The sequence below is a fragment of the Nelumbo lutea genome, chromosome 1, assembly GCF_056320005.1.
Source record: "Nelumbo lutea isolate HS-2025 chromosome 1, American lotus-T2T, whole genome shotgun sequence".
NCBI lineage: Eukaryota > Viridiplantae > Streptophyta > Magnoliopsida > Proteales > Nelumbonaceae > Nelumbo > Nelumbo lutea.
The window spans coordinates 180,195,822-180,215,049 of NC_142684.1; the positions used below are offsets into that span (position 1 = coordinate 180,195,822).

General features: G+C 37.6%; 2 protein-coding genes across 2 annotated transcripts; both read left to right on the forward strand.

Annotated features, from left to right (window-relative positions):
- The first annotated feature begins 231 nt into the window (after window positions 1–231).
- On the forward strand, window positions 232–5,188 carry LOC148879560 (AMP-dependent synthetase and ligase family protein). Its single transcript, XM_088961137.1, has 6 exons — window positions 232–1,500; window positions 2,566–2,755; window positions 3,298–3,443; window positions 4,038–4,105; window positions 4,234–4,336; window positions 4,836–5,188. Exons 1-6 carry the CDS (start codon window positions 436–438, stop codon window positions 4,956–4,958), a joined length of 1,695 nt encoding a protein of 564 aa, XP_088817263.1. The 5' UTR covers window positions 232–435; the 3' UTR covers window positions 4,959–5,188.
- Window positions 5,189–6,689: 1,501 nt separating this feature from the next.
- On the forward strand, window positions 6,690–8,654 carry LOC148879561 (tetrahydroberberine oxidase-like). Its single transcript, XM_088966354.1, has one exon. The coding sequence runs from the start codon at window positions 6,771–6,773 to the stop codon at window positions 8,421–8,423; it is 1,653 nt and encodes a 550-aa protein (XP_088822480.1). The 5' UTR covers window positions 6,690–6,770; the 3' UTR covers window positions 8,424–8,654.
- Window positions 8,655–19,228: the final 10,574 nt, after the last annotated feature.

Sequence of the window (19,228 nt, forward strand, 5' to 3'; positions counted from 1 at the left end):
TTCTTTACACTCTTTACAGTCAAGTTACGATGATGAAGCTTCAAGGCATGTGCATGAGATTAGTCAGGTTGAAGAACTCTGTTTGGTCGAGCATGCCTGAGTTGACCATGCTTAAAAGCAATCTGACATGATTTGATGTGTAAACGTGATGTTAACCCCACTTTCTTCTGAAATGTACTTACCAGACAAACTTTATCTAACACGATATGGTTGGAACGATGAGACCTGCAGAGTGCAGACACGAGACATCCTCCTCTGCATTTTTTTATAATTTTTTTTTCTCTCCCTGCCGACTGTAACATCCAAGTCGAACACCTTCAAACAAGTTCCTCTAACTATCAAACCTCTGTATCCTCGACGACCCGGATTGATAACCCATCTTCTTGAGGAGAAATATTAGCTGGGTGTAAAGATCAAGCCTCAGTAACCGCTGCAATGGCCCAGATTGAGAACCCATCATGTCAAAGAGAAATATTGGCCACCAATCCAAAATGCTCGAGCTGTAACTGGTTTTCTCCGGAGACGGGTATCTACATCAGCAAGCACAGATATAGACAGCTTCCTTCAAACCCATTTCTTGATGTTGTGTCCTTCATTTTCTCACACAGTCACAAAGGGGTCTCAGCTCTTATAGATTCCTCATCTGGGTTTTCCATTTCTTATTCGAAACTGCAGCAAATGGTGAAATCCATGGCTTCTGGTCTCAATGAGATTGGGGTTTCTCAAGGGGAGGTTGTTTTGATTCTATTACCTAATACCATTTATTATCCTGTTGTTTTCTTGGGTATTTTGTCCATTGGCGCAATCGCCACCGCCATGAATCCTCTCAGTAGCCCTGCAGAAATTAAGAAACGAATAAGTGATTGCAGTGTAGTTCTTGCTTTTGCCACATCTGGTAGAGTCGGGGAAATTGAGAAGATGGGTGTTCATGTTGTTGAAGTACGGGAGAATGCAGCCTCTGATTCAAGTTGGTCTGAGTTTTCCTGTTTCAATAAGCTTCTTTTGAGTGATCCCAATTCCTCACATAGAGCTGTAATTAATCAAAAAGACACAGCAGCAATTCTTTATTCGTCAGGAACTTCTGGTGTTAGTAAAGGGGTTGTTTTAACACACAGGAATTTTATAGCCATGGTTGAGCTTTTTGTCCGATTCGAAGCTTCACAGTATGAGATCCTGGCTTCAGACAATGTCTATTTGGCCACAGTGCCCATGTTTCATGTTTATGGCCTTTCTCTCTTCGCCATGGGACTGTTGTCTTTGGGATCCGCAATTGTAGTAATGAGGAAATTCGATGTGGATGAAATGGTCAGAGCTATTGATAGGTATAAGATAACACATTTACCGGTTGTTTCACCTATACTAATGGCCTTGACGAGAGTGAAGAGTTCGAGTGACTGTAGCCTGAGAAGTTTGAAACAAGTTTCATTTGGAGCAGCGCCTACAAGCAAGAAAATCATTCTGGACTTCCTCCAGAGATTCGCTCAAGTAGATCTTATCCAGGTTTGTGGGCTCACTTTATCTTTTGAATGTAGTTGGTTTATTTTAAACTGAAAGATGAACTCATTTCCATGGGGTTTAGCATTTAAGTGGAGTTTCTAGTTTTAATATTCAACCCTTGGTTCAAATATAGTAAAATATTGGTACTTCTAGGTGCTCTGGGTTATGCATTTGTGGTAGGGAAAGTACCTTATTAGAAGAGTTTCCAATAGAAAGTGGGGTAACTTGCAGACCTCAATTAACTATCCTCATTCCCCAATGGATACCTACTGATGTAAGATGGGGTAGGGTTCCTATGAAAAATATACTTTCTTGCTGTCCACTAGGGATTGTGCAAGAAACTAGAGGAGAGAGGGAGGGAAGGGGAGGGGGGAGAGAAATTTCTGGTAACAGCCAGAATTCAATAAACTAAAACTTATTTCATCAAATCAACTCTTCTTGAACTCCAATTGTATTGACTCTATTTATAGACTCAACCTATATACTCAGCTGTACAGAGTTTAATTTGGACTAGGAAACTGACCTAAAACAACTTTTATTTGTTCTAAAACTAAGACAAATCCTTAGGTGATCCATAAGGACACAACAAGGACTCAACTCCTAAACAACTCTAATAACGCTTTCCTAGTCCTACTAAAACCAATTTAATGTAAAGACACCAGAAATTACTAAAAATAATCACAAGAATCACTATACATAGTAAATTTGGAAGTTACAATAAATAGTAATTTCAAAACAGCAGCAAAATAAAAAAAAAAAAAAAAAACAGAACCATGTTCTTAAGATTCTGAAATTGGTGTAGAAATTGGAAAACTGATTTCATTCTCCATGGATTCTTTCCTAGCTTCTGTATCTACATTACCTACTTGATCTCTGGACTAGTCCTCCAAATTGATCTTTTAACAACAAAATTGGTGTTTATCTTGTTCTTTCTTGTTTCTTCTTCAATTTACTTTATCAGTGTCCTTCAACTTTTACACTTCAAGTTATTTAGTTTGTTATTGGTTTCTACATGCTGATTTCATTAATCATGAAATTTTGTTCTTTTGTGAATTTTATCATTTTCAGGGTTATGGAATGACTGAGACAGCTGCAGTAGGAACTCGTGGCTTCAATACCGAGAAAATTAGAAGGTATACTTCAATTGGACTGTTAGCTCCAAACATGCAAGCTAAAGTGGTAAATTGGATCACTGGTTCCTGCTTGCCACCAGGTGAGGCCGGTGAACTATGGTTACGTGGACCTGCTATTATGAAAGGTAAAACACAGGTCTTCACACAATCCTCTTTGCTACCACCCCCCTTTCAAATATGGGAATGCCTAATTTCATCTTCATGAGCATTTGGATTCTCAAAGGATGGATTTGGTTCTTTTTTATTTTATCTTGGATATTACCTCCTTCATCTCATTTATTATAATCCAAACAGCAGTATTCTGTTTTAATGTTCATCACCCACTAAAGCACCTAGAAAGCCCATTGCCCAATGTTGATCTCAACCATCTGGGGTCTTGGGAGGGATAGACTGGATGCAGTCCTAAAATTTGGCATTTTTTTCTTTTATACACAAAGTGGTCGCTCTCAGAATTGAACCCACGTTGTCATACTTGCTAGCCTGATATTTTACTCTTACACCAAGTAATGGCCCCTCACTAAAACACCTAAATACTGAAGACTAAAATGATTACCTCATTTTGGTTGTAGTCCTGTCCATCCACTTGATCTCTGTGGCAGTTATACATGATGATTTATCACTTTCCTGATTCTATTGAAGCATATCACTGTTCCATATGAAATTTCAGGGTACTTGAACAATGCTGAAGCAACATCATCAACAATTGATAGAGATGGTTGGCTGCATACAGGAGATATAGCCCACTTCGATCAGGATGGCTACTTGTATATATTGGATCGATTGAAAGAGATGATCAAATACAAGGGGTATCAGGTAAAGAAACACCATTCATGAGATTTCCAATTTTCCAGAGTTAATGATCAACTGAAACAAGTTATTCAACTTCTTTGTCCATTTTAATATACACATAAATAATTTAAGTTTATAAATCTGTTGCATTACTTGACCCAAAGCAATAGTAGCATGATGTGTTGAGGTACATGATTTTCAAATCTGTTAGGCTACCCACGGGAAAAGCCTCTGCTGTAACATGACTTTGAGAACTTGATCCATGCAGGATTCCTCTGAGCATTAATAGTACAAGTTAATTCTATTAGTAGATCAACTGAAATTCTATGTTACCAACGTTCATCTCCCAATTTCTGGAGGATCTTATATGTGAAGTCAAGTTATAACAAGGTTTTAGAAGCAATATGGAGCTAAACCCAGTCATAATGGTGATGAGACGAGGGAGTTTAGTTATACAATATAATTCTCTCCTCTCTAGTAATGTATGTGTAAACTGATCTGTATCATTTCCTTTACCATGCTACTTAATATGGTAGCAGCCAGGTAGACTTGCATGCTCCCCTGCAGTAAAATGTCTAGGTATGGTAAATTTTCTTGTTGACAAGATGTTGCTTGCAGATTGCTCCTGCTGATTTAGAGGCTGTATTAATTTCTCATCCTGAGATACTTGATGTTGCTGTAGCTGCGTAAGTATTAGTTGTTTATGAACTTGGTTGGATATATCCCTGTCAAACCATTAGCTGAAATGTTCATTTTGGCTACTTGTATAAATGAAAATTTCATATCATGTTTTGCCATGCCATGTTTCTTTCAGAGTAATAGATGAAGAAGCTGGGGAATTACCAGTTGCTTTTGTGGTGAAGAGGCCTGGAAGTGCACTTTCCCAAGCAGATGTGATCCACTATGTAGCTCAACAGGTGATTTCTGTTCAGCTTAATGAGGCTTTGTTTCATCGGGTTTTTAATTGTTCATTTTAAGCTTTAAACCACGTAAAAGGAAACTCGATATAAGAAAGAGTCACATTTTAACCGGTTATGCATTATCAGAACCTAGTCAAGTTAGATTGATGTCTTTTGTCATGAGCTCATTCAGGGACATATATGTTCAAGTTCAATTTGTTGCATCTTCTCTGAATGTATTTTATTTATTTTTTTTTTTCTGGAGAATCTAATAGGTTCTATTTTAAAGCTAACTCAATATAAGAAAAGAATCATTCAACGGAGATCCCCATTGAATGCCCTAACCCCATTGATACTTGTACTGCATTTCTGTTACCCATGAATGATTTGATGTCATATGAACTCATTTCTTTTTAAAATAGTATATTTCAATGTTGTCAGAATCAGATTGGACACAGAATTGTTTTAGTTGAATTGGTTTCTATACTGGCTAATTTTGACATGCCTCTGTTTTCAGGTTGCACCTTACAAAAAAGTAAGGAAGGTGGTGTTCACCTCCTCCATTCCCAAATCTGCAGCGGGAAAGATCCTCCGAAGAAGGCTTAGCAACACCATTTCTAACTTGAAATCTAGAATATAGGGGTTGAAAGTAAAATTTGAGATGGTCATTTGGAAATTAGATGCTAAGGCAAGCATTAGCATCATATAGTTAAGATACGCTTTATATATATATATATATATATATATATATATATATATATATATATATATTCATGAATGTTATACTTTTAATAAAGAGCCCTGGGCTCCAAGTTTTATATACAAGGTATTTTTAATTCATTTTATTAATAATATATAATATTTTGATCATTTTTAGTTTGTTAATGCTACTCAAAATCCAAAATGCAATCCAAATTCAATTTGAATCTAATATAAAACTGATGGATAAGATTTGATCCAAAGTTCGAAAGTCAAAGTTGGATCTAGGTGCATCCGATGATCCTTTTGCTGCAGCAGTTCAGGTTTTATTTTATTTATTTATTTATTTTAGGGGTGTTACACGTAGGGGTGCAACGTGGGCATTGTCAAAATTTTAATGGGCGAGCCGAGACCCAAGCCTGAACAGTGTAAAATGTTAATTCAGGCCAACCCGAGTTTCACCCATAATTACAAAAGAATTAGGGGACAAAGGTCAGTCACCATCTCATCTACTGGGTGTTAGCTGGAGGGAGACCGAGCCTACCACCATCAGTTGAATGTGTGCCCATTTGAGAGGGCTGAGCGGCTTCTGGCTTTTCGAGTTTAGCCTTACAAAGACACAAAGTTACATTTTGGGGGCGTTCTTTTTTGGGATTTTGAGAGAGAGGAAAGTTGGTCAATGGGATTTTGATTCCCATTGATCAAGAAATCTATGTTTATTTTTCAGATTTACGTGCAGACCAGTGAATGTTTATTTTCTTGGGTATTGCTTTATCCGGGTAGGTGATACCCATCTCTTAAGTGGGTAAATTAACTTTTTCATCTAAGGGAAAGTGGCCAATAATTTGATGGGACCAAAATGCCCCTTTTAATTATGCAATTTTTATGGCTAAGATGGTCATTGCCTTATTTACATGAGAAATAAAAGAATATGGATAAATGCACTTACCTGTAAGCCTTTCCTGGGAAACACTTACCCAGGTATGTGCATTACCCAGGTAAGTGACTTGTCAAAGCTTAATGTGGAGTGCTTCAAAACAGCTAAACCAGCTTAGCTGAATCTTCCGCTCATCCCTTTGAAATGGCCGTGTATATAAAGTTGCATGTAGTATTCCGAATCAGTTTTGTCTAAGCAGCAGCCTTGCCCTCTCTGAACACAAGTGCTTATTTTTTCAATTACAGAGTTGTTGCACGCCATACGTCATAACATTACGAAAAAAAATGAAAGCCAAACATTTCAATTACTGGGTTGTTAATTGATTTGGGAAACTAAATTAGGTTAAATAAAACCTAATTAAGGACCTATTATCTCAGAAGCATTTGAGCTTGGTTTTTCTTTGATTTAGAAAGCTAAATAAGATTTGGTTTGTGATTAAAGGATCTAAGCTACATAACTTGAATTAGAAAACAAAACGTTTGTAGATCTATATCTATATGGGATCTAGAAAAAGAAATCTCTTGTGTGAGGGCAAAACCCTTTTAGACTATTGCTCAGTGGATGTCTAAGATTCTGGGATAAACTTGAGAAGAAAACAACTTTGAACTTTGGTGTGATATTTACATATTCTACTTGAATTTATATGGAAAATGGTATGTTCGGAGATTGCTGGATGAAGTCAGATTTTACTCTTTTAGGAAGCTTTCTTTCTCAGTTGTTAGCCAGAAGAAAAGAAAATACCAAACTGGGTTTTTTCATCATCTCTCTTACAGTATCTCAAATGTGGCAAAGTTTCATTAATGCACTAGGACTATAATGACTCGTATGGGGACTATAATTGGATTGCATATCCACTCTCCAACTACAAAGAACGAGATGGGGAATCCAACTTTTCCATTACTCTCCATACTTTCAATCCTCCTGCTCTATTTCTCAGTTTCATGGGCAGCCTCAGATTCAATCCATGAAAGCTTTCTCCATTGTCTTTCTCTTCAATCTGATCCTTCCCTTCCAATCTCCACTGTAGTCTACACACCCAACAGTTCTTCATATTCATCTATATTTGAATCTAACATACGAAACATCAGATTCTTGTCAGCCAATGCCCTCAAGCCTCAGTTCATCATTACACCTCTGACTGAATCCCACGTCCAAGCAGCTGTTATTTGCTCTAGAATACATGACCTGCAGATCAGATCCCGAAGTGGGGGCCATGATTACGAGGGCCTCTCCTATGTATCTGAAATCCCATTTGTCATTGTTGACATGGCCAACCTTCGAGCAATACATGTCGACATAGAGGATAACAGTGCATGGGTTCAGGCTGGTGCAACCATTGGTGAAGTATATTACAAAATTGCAGAGAAGAGTGGGATCCATGGCTTCACATCTGGGTTTTGCCCAAGTGTCGCCGCTGCTGGACACTTCAGTGGAGGTGGATACGGTACCCTGATGAGAAAGTTTGGCCTCTCTGCAGACAATATTGTAGATGCTTACTTGGTTGATGTCCATGGCAGAATACTCAACAGAGAATCCATGGGGGAAGATCTGTTTTGGGCCATTAGAGGAGGTGGAGGAGCAAGCTATGGAATCATTCTTTCATGGAAAATCAGGCTGGTTCCTGTTCCACCAACTGTGACCGTTTTCACAGTGTCGAAAACCATAGAAGAAGGTGCAACCGAGCTTGTCAATCGGTGGCAATACATTGCAGATAAGGTTCATGAAGATCTCTTCATTAGAGTGATCCTAATTTTGGTGAATTCCGGCCAAAGCGGGAGGAAAACAGGCCAAGCTCAGTTCAATTCCTTGTTCCTTGGTGGTGTAGACAAACTTCTCCCTTTGATGAATGAGAGCTTCCCCGAGTTGGGTCTGAAGCGAAGCGACTGCATAGAAATGAGTTGGATTGAATCAACTGTCTACTTTTCTGGATCCTCAACTCTATCTCTGGAAGTATTGCTTGATAGGCGTCCTCAGAGCAAACGAATGTTCAAGGCAAAATCTGACTATGTTAAGGAACCCATTCCTGAAATTGGAATAATGGGTATATGGAAAAGGTTTCACCAAGTGGAGGATCCTGTGATGATCCTCAATCCATATGGTGGAAGAATGAGTGAAATTGCAGAGTCTGCTATTCCTTTTCCACATAGAAAAGGGAACAAATATAAAATTCAGTACTTGGTTTATTGGGAGGAAAAAGGGATCGAAGCATCCCAAAAGCATATTGGTTGGATTAGAAATCTGTACAGCTACATGACTCCTTATGTTTCTAAGTCCCCAAGGGAAGCATATCTCAATTATAGGGATCTTGATTTGGGCACCAACAATATTGGCAATACGAGCTACTTGCAAGCTAGTGTTTGGGGTCATAAGTATTTCAAGAATAACTTCCAAAGGCTAATAGATGTGAAGACCAAGGTTGATCCAAGTAATTTCTTTAGAAATGAGCAGAGCATCCCAGTCAAGGAATAGAGTACATATCCCTCTGTTCAAATGAAGAAGAAGAAGAAGAAGAAGAATAGGTTTTGTCTGAAAGTTTCTTACCTAACCTGAGCTTGTCTTCTCCTGCACTTAGTATAATAGTATTAGAATTCCAACAACTGCCTTTTGAAAACGAAAAAGAAATATCAGTGTTTATTGTTTTTTTTTTTTTGGGTGGGGTTTAAAAGAGTGTCAAGGGAAGTTCTTAGTTTAGGCCCTACAAATGTGTAGCAGATGATATATGAATATATAAATATGGCAGTTTATAGTATACATGCAACACTATTTTCTTTTTGATTTACAGGTATGTTTATAACAAAGTTTAAATTAATTCCATAAACCCATGTTGTCTTTAATAATTTGTTCATAAATCATGATCATCTATCATTCAAGCCTTATCCCAGCCAAAGAGCATTGGATACATGAATCCTGTTTTGACATTCCGTTCTGTTTAATGCCATACCCATTGTTGTTTAAATTATGAATACTTAAATCATTTCTCACTACTTTGATCCATGTCCTTTTTATCCTATCCTTGTTTTTTCTAAACTTCTTCAACTTGCAACATTTCACTTCTTAGGGGGGGTGCTGTGGATGGTCTTGACCAAACCGTATATAAGATTCATTACTTTTTACTCCTGAATCTGTATATCTGAGAGCCTAATAGCATTAGCCTGCTTTCCGATCTGATCAACACATCACAGGCCTGATTTGGAGCTGGGAAATCTTAATTGTCATGATGTGAGACTCAACCTTACACAACTTATGTAACCCTAACAATAAGGTGACCAAGGGCGGAATTATTTTAAGACTTAAGTAACACTAATACGTCATGTATATGAGTTACAGATGGATGAGTGTCCTGTGTCTGATAATACAGGACCCATAGATGGGTCTGGATGGACTCTGGAATTACATGCTGTTTGGAAGCATGGCACTTTTTGAGACCGATTTTCAAGAAAAAATGCTCATTCTTCTAAGACCCATTTTTCACAAAAAAACACTTCTGTCACGTAGGCAGTGAGCACTATGCTGTTTGGTAAGGTGAATTTTATCACCGTTTTTCATATATGTGCTGACAGGTAAGCACCACATAGGGTATACATCAGTCAACCGTTGGGTGAAACGGTTCACCGATGCAAGAAATGCCAAGCATCGGTGGGGTCTCGATTTTTGAGGCATGTCCGATTTTTTAATAATCGGTTGAACCAAACAATAAGATACATGAGCGTTTTTTGAAACGCCTATGTAAATGCGACGTGGCACTACGTTTTTGAAAAACGGCCACGATTCCAAACATCCCCTTAATGGTCCAGAATTACCCAATTAAGAATTGACAAATCCCAACCTGGACTAAAAATTTAGGCAGATATCTAATCTAGGCCCAGAATAAGGCCCTTAACTCAAGTCCTCCATGCCGGGCTTGGGCTGAAATCCTCAGTGAACTTTGGATTTTGTGAACCGAAGATGGAATATAGCTTTTACTATTACTCTTACCTAGTATTAAATACTGAAACCTTCAGTGAACTTGGGTTCTCGAGGCCTCTGTAAGCACCACTAATGAAAAACTGAAACCAAAACAAGATTGAGATTTGTTAACGAGTTTGATTCAATCTATTCTGAATATCATGGAGAGAGGGCAACAAGCAGTGTATTGGCTGTCGGAAGATGGGCCAGATGGGCAGACTGTCCTTTTTTGGGCTCAGTTCCTTGGCACCTCCAAGCTCCAATACATTTGTAACATGGAAATTTGGGGTCGTCGAACCCTGATTTTGTGTAATTTTCTTCTGTTATTATTTCATGGGTCATTTTGTGCCTTTCTCCAATAATATATATCTAGGCTAACTATTGTTGTTATTGCAGAACCTGCATAGGGAAGTAACTTGGGTCAGACTAGGTCCAACCAACAAAAAAAAATAAAGAGTTGGGTTGGGTTGATTCAGGTTAGGGTTAGGAAACCTGACTTAACTTTATATTCGATGTGTTATATCGTATTTTTTAAACACCTGTTTTTGAGACCTTTATTTTTTTATTGTGTATATATATATATATATATATATTAATTTTTGAAAAAAAATTTAAAAATATAAAAGCACAAGGTTTTTGATACTGATACACCTCTGCCGATACACAGAGATGTATCGATACTTTGAACATTGATTTGAATGAAACCTGATGAGGGGTAATTTGGCTTGACTTGTTAGCACGAAGACACGTGGACCAACTTGATGACATGGATGACGATTCAGCATTCCTTGCCACCTCAATAGGCTAGGTCAGCTTGGGTACCTCGGGCACCTCGGCCAAGACCAAGGTTCGAGTAGCTTGTGATGGCCCGATCTGCCGAGGTGACACGTAGCCGACTTTTAGAAGCTACCTAGCTGTCTCCGACCTCTCTGGAATCACATCGCACGTCTGCAAGTCTTATCCTTATCCCGCCTGGATTGGACGGAATCGATAAGCCTAATAAGTTCACATGAAGTCCAGCTCTAAGTGTGGAATGGACTCCTGGAAACGCGGGTCAGGGATCTCGGAGTTGTTACGTAAGATCTACGACAGTTTGCCTATATAAGGGTTTCAACCCCAACGTTACAAGGTATATACAATTATTTGCTCACTATCCTTCTATCTCACAAACCTTCAGCTTGCAAGCAATTACCAACTTAAGCATTGGAGCATCCACACCGGGTAAGCCACCTCGTATCCCTCTGATCTCACTTTCTTACAGTTTGACTGACCAACCTAGCAGATTAACGTCCAGGCTGCCCTCTAGCTAAGAGCATCCAAATCATGCATCATCAAAACCTAATCTAAAAAAAGTCAGGTTAAGGTTAGGGATTCAACAACTAGTGTTGGGTCAGGATTAGTGATTGACCCCACCTAATCCAGCCTAACTTGCACCCCTGAATAGTTATAACAGAAACCGGATTCAGTCAGTGCAAAGCCCATTCAAACAGCCATCATAGTCTTTCATTGGAAATATCTCCCAATGAAATAAAGTATAGAAGTATGGAGATGTTCCCGATACAAGGCTGTAAAGGCTAGGGCAGTTCATAAGAAGGCCCAATCTGACCAAATTGACCAACTCGGACCGACCCAACCCGAGTCGGTCGAGTTTTCATCAGCACGGGTCGGTTTCGAGTTGTGCAAATTCCTAAACCGATGATTCGGATCGGTTTTCGGTTTTCACACAAGAAAATCGACCCAAACCGACCCGAACTGAACCGACTTAGTTCCTAGTTCAAACATGAAGTTCCAAAGTCCATTAGGCCACCTAGTTTTTGAATGGTTGCAAGAAAATTTGGATTAGTGAATAGTGATTAATGAACAACTTTTGTGATTAACTTTTCATTTAAATTTTATCATAGGAGATGGCTGAAATGATGTTTAATTTATGATTGTTTTTAAAATTAGCAAGATTTTATCACATGGATGAACTTAGAACCGAAACTGATCCAAACCGATCCAACTCGACTCAAACCGATCAGGTCAGTTTTGCTTAACACTGAATCGATTTCGATTTCTATGTCAGATAACCCGATTAAGTCGGATCAGTTGAAAAAACCGCAATAAACTGACGCAACCCACCCCATGAACAACCCTAATAAAGGCAGTTCGAACGGGGCTTGCACTGACTGAAGCCGATCTAGTTGTAAGAAGGCTTAGATGAAGATGATCTGTGTGCAAAAATCTGGAACGTTTATGTGCAGGATCTATGCACTGCCTCGGGCCCACACAGCCCACAGCCCTCATTCTGTATGTATAGAATTGCTGAATCAACAATAATTGAATTTTGTAACATTCAATAGACGGAAGATATGTTCTTTTAGTGCCGCGTGGAAAGCAGGATCGGATTGAATGTTACCCCACACTTCTAAAGCAATGGGCAAGGCATCCAATGGGCACCCATCACCTAACCCACCCACCAAGTGGATGGCTGGGTGGGTTGGATCGATAAAGTGGATTGGGTCAAAGAATTGCCACTAGAGGACTAAAAAGTTGGTTATAATCCAACTTCTCAAGTGCTTTGCTAAATCCCACGTTTTTATTTGACTTGAGTTCATGTAAGGTGAAAATTAAATAAAGATACATATCTTCATCTATCTTCAGACACTGAGACACATGTAATATTGTACCAGCACAAAGTAGAAGTACGATTTTGAATTTTCAGTAGGGTTATGTTTGACTAAGGTCCATTTGGTGTATGGGAATAGAGGTATGGAATTGGAATCGGGATGGGCCAATTTTATTCTCATATATTTTTAGTGGAGTGGTATTTCATCATTTGAGAGAATTATCATTCCCTCCCCCTTCTTTAGGAATGAAAACCCATTTCAGTTGATTTTAATTTCGATTTCGATTCCTGTCTGAATCAAACAGATTATAGGAATGCACCATTTTAATTCTAATTCTAATTCCAAATACAAACAGACCCTAAAAACCGAAAAAGGAGCCAGTTCCTCAAACGCCCAAGTTCCCTTTTTAGCTGTTGATTTCATTAATGGAGTAAAAATTCTGAAACTATTGCAGATTTAAGTCTTTAATGTTTTCTTTCTTGTTTTTTGCTCATCTGTTCATGTGGGCTCGTAACTTCGAATTATGAAAGCAGGGGAAGAAGTGGAATTCAATTCTATTTTGTTCCTGCAACCCAACATTAATGCTCCCTTTGATTGTAGTTTGGATTTCTTTTGCACAAGTGTAAATAGATAAGAGTGCAAATGGACTGAGTGTAAATCCTGGTTTACCTTTTGTTTTCAAGTCATAATTGGAAAGAGTGTAAATACAGGTTTAAAAATACAAAAAACAATGCTTTATGTTGTACATATTTACATTTGCATTTTTAATGAGTACAAATTTTGCAGCAGATAAGAATGCAGATTAATTATAATCACAAATAAATAGATGCAAAACAGAATCAGGTGCAAAATTAATATTCGGTTCAGATTTGCGTTGCAAACGAATGCAGCGTAAGGGAAGGAATTCAACTCTCGTCAGAGGAAGGCTTTTTCCAAAGGGTCGATATTGTTGATTATACCATGTGGACATAGTTTTATAACAAAGTTCAGTTTTGGTAGGAGGGAGGGACTACTGGCCCTTTTCATGGTGGATGTTAAAAAGCCACCTCAGCTCACCCAATCTTCTTGATCAAGAATTTTCCTTCTCATCCATTGTGAAAATTAAGGATGGTTTCCTCCTTCTGAAGCAAAAGTCTTTTCGAGTCCCTTAACAATAAATGTCTCATTCTCATCAAACAATCAACAAAAAAACACAACAAAATACCCACTTAAGCTCCTTGATGAGATGAAACGTTGGATCTTGGTCATCTGGAAACCAGCTTCTGATTAAGTAGAGATCGAGCTTCCTTATACGACCCGCATGAAGATGATGGTGATTGAACATCAACACTACACACCACGTAGGATTAGTGTTTTCCTCAAGTAACAATGGTTGTTGAAATTTGATCAAAAGGACTCCCTCTGATCATCACACATCAACTTCTTTTCTGGCTTAAAATTTTCCCATTAATAGAGAGGATTAATTGTGATAATAACGTAAAGTATATAGACTGAATCTACCAAGAAAATTACATTGAATTTGTAGACATGGGTTGATTTAATGGAAACTTTCACCATCACCAGCTCTGGTCTTGCTGTAGCACTGGTACTGTGCAAAAATGGTGGTGCCGTGGCAGATGACCGATGCACAAAGAATTCAGACTTGGAAACCAGAACACCAATAATGCATGGTATCTAGAAGGTCTTGTGGTTTGAAATCATATAATTAATGCAGTCATTATCTGCACTGGACCTTTACTTTTTTTGAAGAGAAAATTGATCAGGACCATATATAATGTGTACCAGATTAAATATATATAGATCTAATTGTATCCTCATACGAGAATGATCTTTCTTGCCACATCCTTTGCTCCATCTCTTTTATGTTAGCTAGTTAGAATATGCAAACCTTTCATTGGTAAAGGGGTTGTTTCTAATGGGCCTTAGACAAGGAGATCCTCTTTTTAATCCCCTCGACCAAAAAATTAGTATATATCAGAAACATCCTTGAAAGGGAGAAATCATCCTCAAATCTAATTTTTGGTTGAGTATAGGACACCAACAAAAAATCCCTATATTGGCATATGTTTAAATATTCAAGATTAGGGTTACGAAATCTGATTAGATTGTGTATAACACACATGATGGTATTCAAATATGCCGATTTTTTTTACTAAAATATTCAAATTATCCAAACAATCATGGAAGGGGTGGATGATGATGATGATAACAATGACAATCACAATGATAAATATTTTATGAATAAAATAAAACCGATATCTAAAATTTACCATTAAAGTGTGAATTAAAAATTATGCCAAAATATCCATTTTGATCATGACCTCTATGCCCATATTTATTTCATGAGCTAATAAGAGTGATATTCCATACCTCGGGTTGATTTGGTGTATCATAATTATTGGCTCAGTACTATCTTCCATTTCCCACAGATGATTTGGAATTATAATCAAGTGGATCAGAGCTGAAGGAGCCAATACTATAGGTATACTGACTTTCCTGCAGTATGGTTTTAATTTTCTAGTGATGGAGTGGAATTCAAAACCTAATGAAAATTTGGTGTATATATATTTCCATGTTATTGCCTACTTTAGAGTTTCTTGGGTCATTGGAACTGAGGAGAAAAATTCAAATTTCATTAATTTCCACTACTATCCAGACTCCATGTGGGTGTCTTACATAACATGTTAGGACCACCACCAAGCTTGAGCTGTTGACCATGCCATGAACAAAGATTATATTTTGCAGTTTACAAATTTATTATTTGCCCAGGTAAATGTTTTTTAGGTAACATTTGATCTGGATAAATTAATAATATAATGATTTTTTTTTTATTTATTTATAAAAAGTCAATGTTAAAATGAGTAAATTTGTATTATTATATTTTATAATTTTTTTTCCTCAAGTGAGAAATATATATCCACATGAGAAATGAATAAATATTTAAGTAAATAAAGATGACTTTACGGTAAGGCTCAATACTTTATTACAAAAGAAACACTATAAAGTTAGTCAATAGGAAAAAGATACACATTGACCGACTTTCCCCCTATTATTTATCGATAAACAAATGAGACCGAATGCAACATCATCGCAGGATAAACCCGAGTCCCATTAATAATGAACTCAACTCATATGCCTAAAATCATTCCATTAAATGTATGAGAGAAAAATATAATGCTTAAACAACAGACAATAATATCTTTCCCTAATTCTTCATGTGCCATTGCTACTACTGCATGAATTGTGGTTTATGGCTATCTTTTCAGCGCCTGAAAATGACTCTCCACTATCTTCCTTGAACAGGTCTATTGTGTATAGTACGATTTACATCTTTTAATGGGACCATGGACCAAATATTTACCATGCCTCAGGTTACGACAGCAGACAGACAATCAGTGCAATTGTGGAGCGCCTTTCAGCTTCCATCATCCACATGAATGCATCACAAGTTCAGATCATTTACCCCAGTTAAGCTAGCTCTTCTATCCTAACTGTTTGAAAATGAGATAACTGGCAATTTTGTAAGCATCAATTATATAAAGTAGGTATTTTCATTCAAAAGTACTTTTTAGAAAAATAAAGAGATGTTGCATTGTCATCCTCTATAAAAATAAAAAAACAATACAATTTTTTTTTTCCTATAGCAGACCATTTGCCCAATCTAATTGCAGATGTCTTAGGCTATGTTTGGTTTCGTGGGTATCTATTGGAAAAACGCCACTAGTTGCATCAATGCCACTTAGGCCTTGGCGTTAATTATATTGTGAATTAAAATTGCAGAAATGTTTGGATTTATATGCATGAACCATTGGGGGAAACTTCAAATTTTATTTTTTCCCGATGACCCAACGTTCATTGAAATGCAATGCTGATCTTAGCACATTGTAAGCTGAGGTGGAAGATAGTTTTATAGGGTGTTGAAACGTCCAACTAAACAACAAAAAACGTTTAAAGTAGCATTTTTCAATAAAACATGGATATGAAAAACACCCCATCTATAAACGTCCAATAACCAAAACAAATACGTAATTAATTAGTGTGAGACTTGTGGAACGTTTGAATCAATCAAAGAGATTGCTTAATTTGGACGGCTCAGACCAAGCAGCAAGGGTCCATTTGTATGACGCCTAGATGACACCAATGAAGTTTGTGGTGATGAAATGGGCATATGGAAGTGGATAAAGGATGATTAATTGCATGTCAAATCCAAATTGCTGGGTCGATTTTGTTGAATTCCTGGATGCATGGGATAGGGACCAACTCTTGTGTCAAAATCGTTTGATTTCCATTCTGAATTAACTGTACTTAATGGCTGTTTAACAAATGATAATGCCCCTATATCGTTGGACTAGTTCAGCACGCGGCTATATACTTGATGGCTGACAGGGGACAAACAACCCCTAACACAGTCATATTTATCAAGAGTTAGGATCTTCTGCAAACAAATTAAAACATCTTCCAACCCTCTGTCAACATGATCTCACACCGCACATTTTGCCATGAAACTGGGACTCATCACGTATGAGGTGTGCGGTGTGAGATCATGTTGATATAAGGTTGGAATGTGTTTTGTTGGCAGGTGATCCGGATTCATCTCTATCAAGTACAACTAATCTGATTGAGCTTTCACAATATTTTATAATTCAAGGTTTTAAAAACTGGATCAGACATGAAATCATTTTGGGGACTGGTTCCTGGGTTGAGCAGTCCAACCGTATGGTTCGAATTAACAGCCTGTTCTGACTTAAAAATTAAAAAAAAATTAATAAAAATAAAAAACAGTCAAAAACTATTTTTTGAGTCAACAGGTCGATGATTCGACTGCTTGGGTCAGCGGGTCACTGACCAATCAACGATCTTTTTGTCCCAGGAGTGGTTTTAGGATGAAACAGAACCAATTGCGTGACCACTTCCCAGGTCATCCGCTCACTAAGGACCCGTTTAAAGAGGGCTGAAACTTTGCTTGAGTTGCTTTGGAGAAGCCACTAAAAAGGCTTAAACAGGAAGTATATTTTTGGCTGAAACTTTGCCATTTAGGGCTTTTTGTGATTTTGACATCACAAAAGCTATTCATATGAGGCCCACCTTATAAAGCCAGAAGCCACTATGTGAAAGCCCTCCCAAATGGGCCCGAACTGAGTAGTATAGATGAAGTATGGTATTTTGTGAAGGGACACCACAAAAGACAAAAAGAAGAGTGCAAATATAAAGAAAAACACACAAGATTTTCGTGGTTCAGCATCATTCGCAGAAGATTCATCTTCAACCTAGATTTCTTGGGGTTTATTGATTTGTTTATGAGTAAAACACGTGGCAAAAATACCCCTATGCTTCCAGCTTCTCAGAACTTTCCCTTACCACTCTTGTTGGCTGTCCTATTGATGATACAAGACACCATTCATTAGATCCCTCACTGGCCAAAATCTGACATGTCCATTGGATTGGTTGGAGGCCCCTTGAATTAGGGTTTATGCCCAATCTCCTACACCATGTCAGCCCTTGTGTTGCTTTTCTCCAGAGTGACGATATTAGTCATGTATGAGAATTTATTTCTTAAAACCTCCCATAGAAAAAAGGGATTATTTTGAATATGTGGTTAAGGTTTTAAGGCTGACTATAAAATGGGACTATGGGACTACTTCTGTTGGTTGAGAGAGAAAGAGAGAGGATTGGTATGTGGATTCAGTTCATGATGCCTCCTACTTGTTTCAATCATATATCAAGAGTCTGCAACCAAAAAATGCTACCAACACTGTCGACAATGAATGACAAAGGAGATGTCCACAATGTGTGGATGAAATGGCCTCTTTGGACAGTATTGGGAGCATTTTGTTGGTAGCAGTATCTATACGTACCCTTAAAACCTACCATTTTATAGGTTCATCAAAGAGATTTAGGTGGGTTATAAACCGTCATACCACGTGAATATTTTGCTCTATTTATAGGGATGGTTGAAGAAAAGTTTCCAGATAGTTTCAAGACGTACAAAAAGAAGCTCCAGAAAAATTACCCCAAATGAGAATAACTGCTAAAAGTCGGATTAGGTTTTCCAGATACAACAAAGCACGTCGTTACAACACCCTACTAACTTGATCTGTCACCACACATCTCACTATAAAATTAGGGCCCACTATAAAAGTAGGACCCATTATGCATGAGATGTATGGTGTCAGATGATGTTGGTAGTAGGGTGTTGGAACATATTTTATTCGCAGATGATCCGACTGTCTTAAAAATTGACTCATTCCTTTTTAAAAGCTTGGTCTTGTGGCACGTTCTATAGTGAATCAGACCCTATGAAGGGTTCCATATCCCAGAACCACAACCTTCCCACAAATTTGTTAAAGACATGGACTTACCAAGTTAATTAAGAATCACCATCCAAACTCAAGGGATTTCTCAGTTCTCAGTGAAGCTGAAAAGGTCTTAAAATGCTGCCATTGGTTTTAGATGAAGTCATCGAATAACATGATACAAATATATATACTAATAAAAAGTCAAATGTCAACCAAATGCGCAGACCAATATAAATATTGTTCTATCAAAAGAAAATCCAATTTTGACTTTTCATGATCTCCTTCTAGTGCTTAGAATCAGAGATAACGATCAAACAATACAAAAATTATCCACGTTACCTAAAATATGTATATAAAATTGAAAATTCAGGCTTTCTGGGTTTTGACGAAGACCCAGAAAAAAAATATAAATAGGCAAGACAAT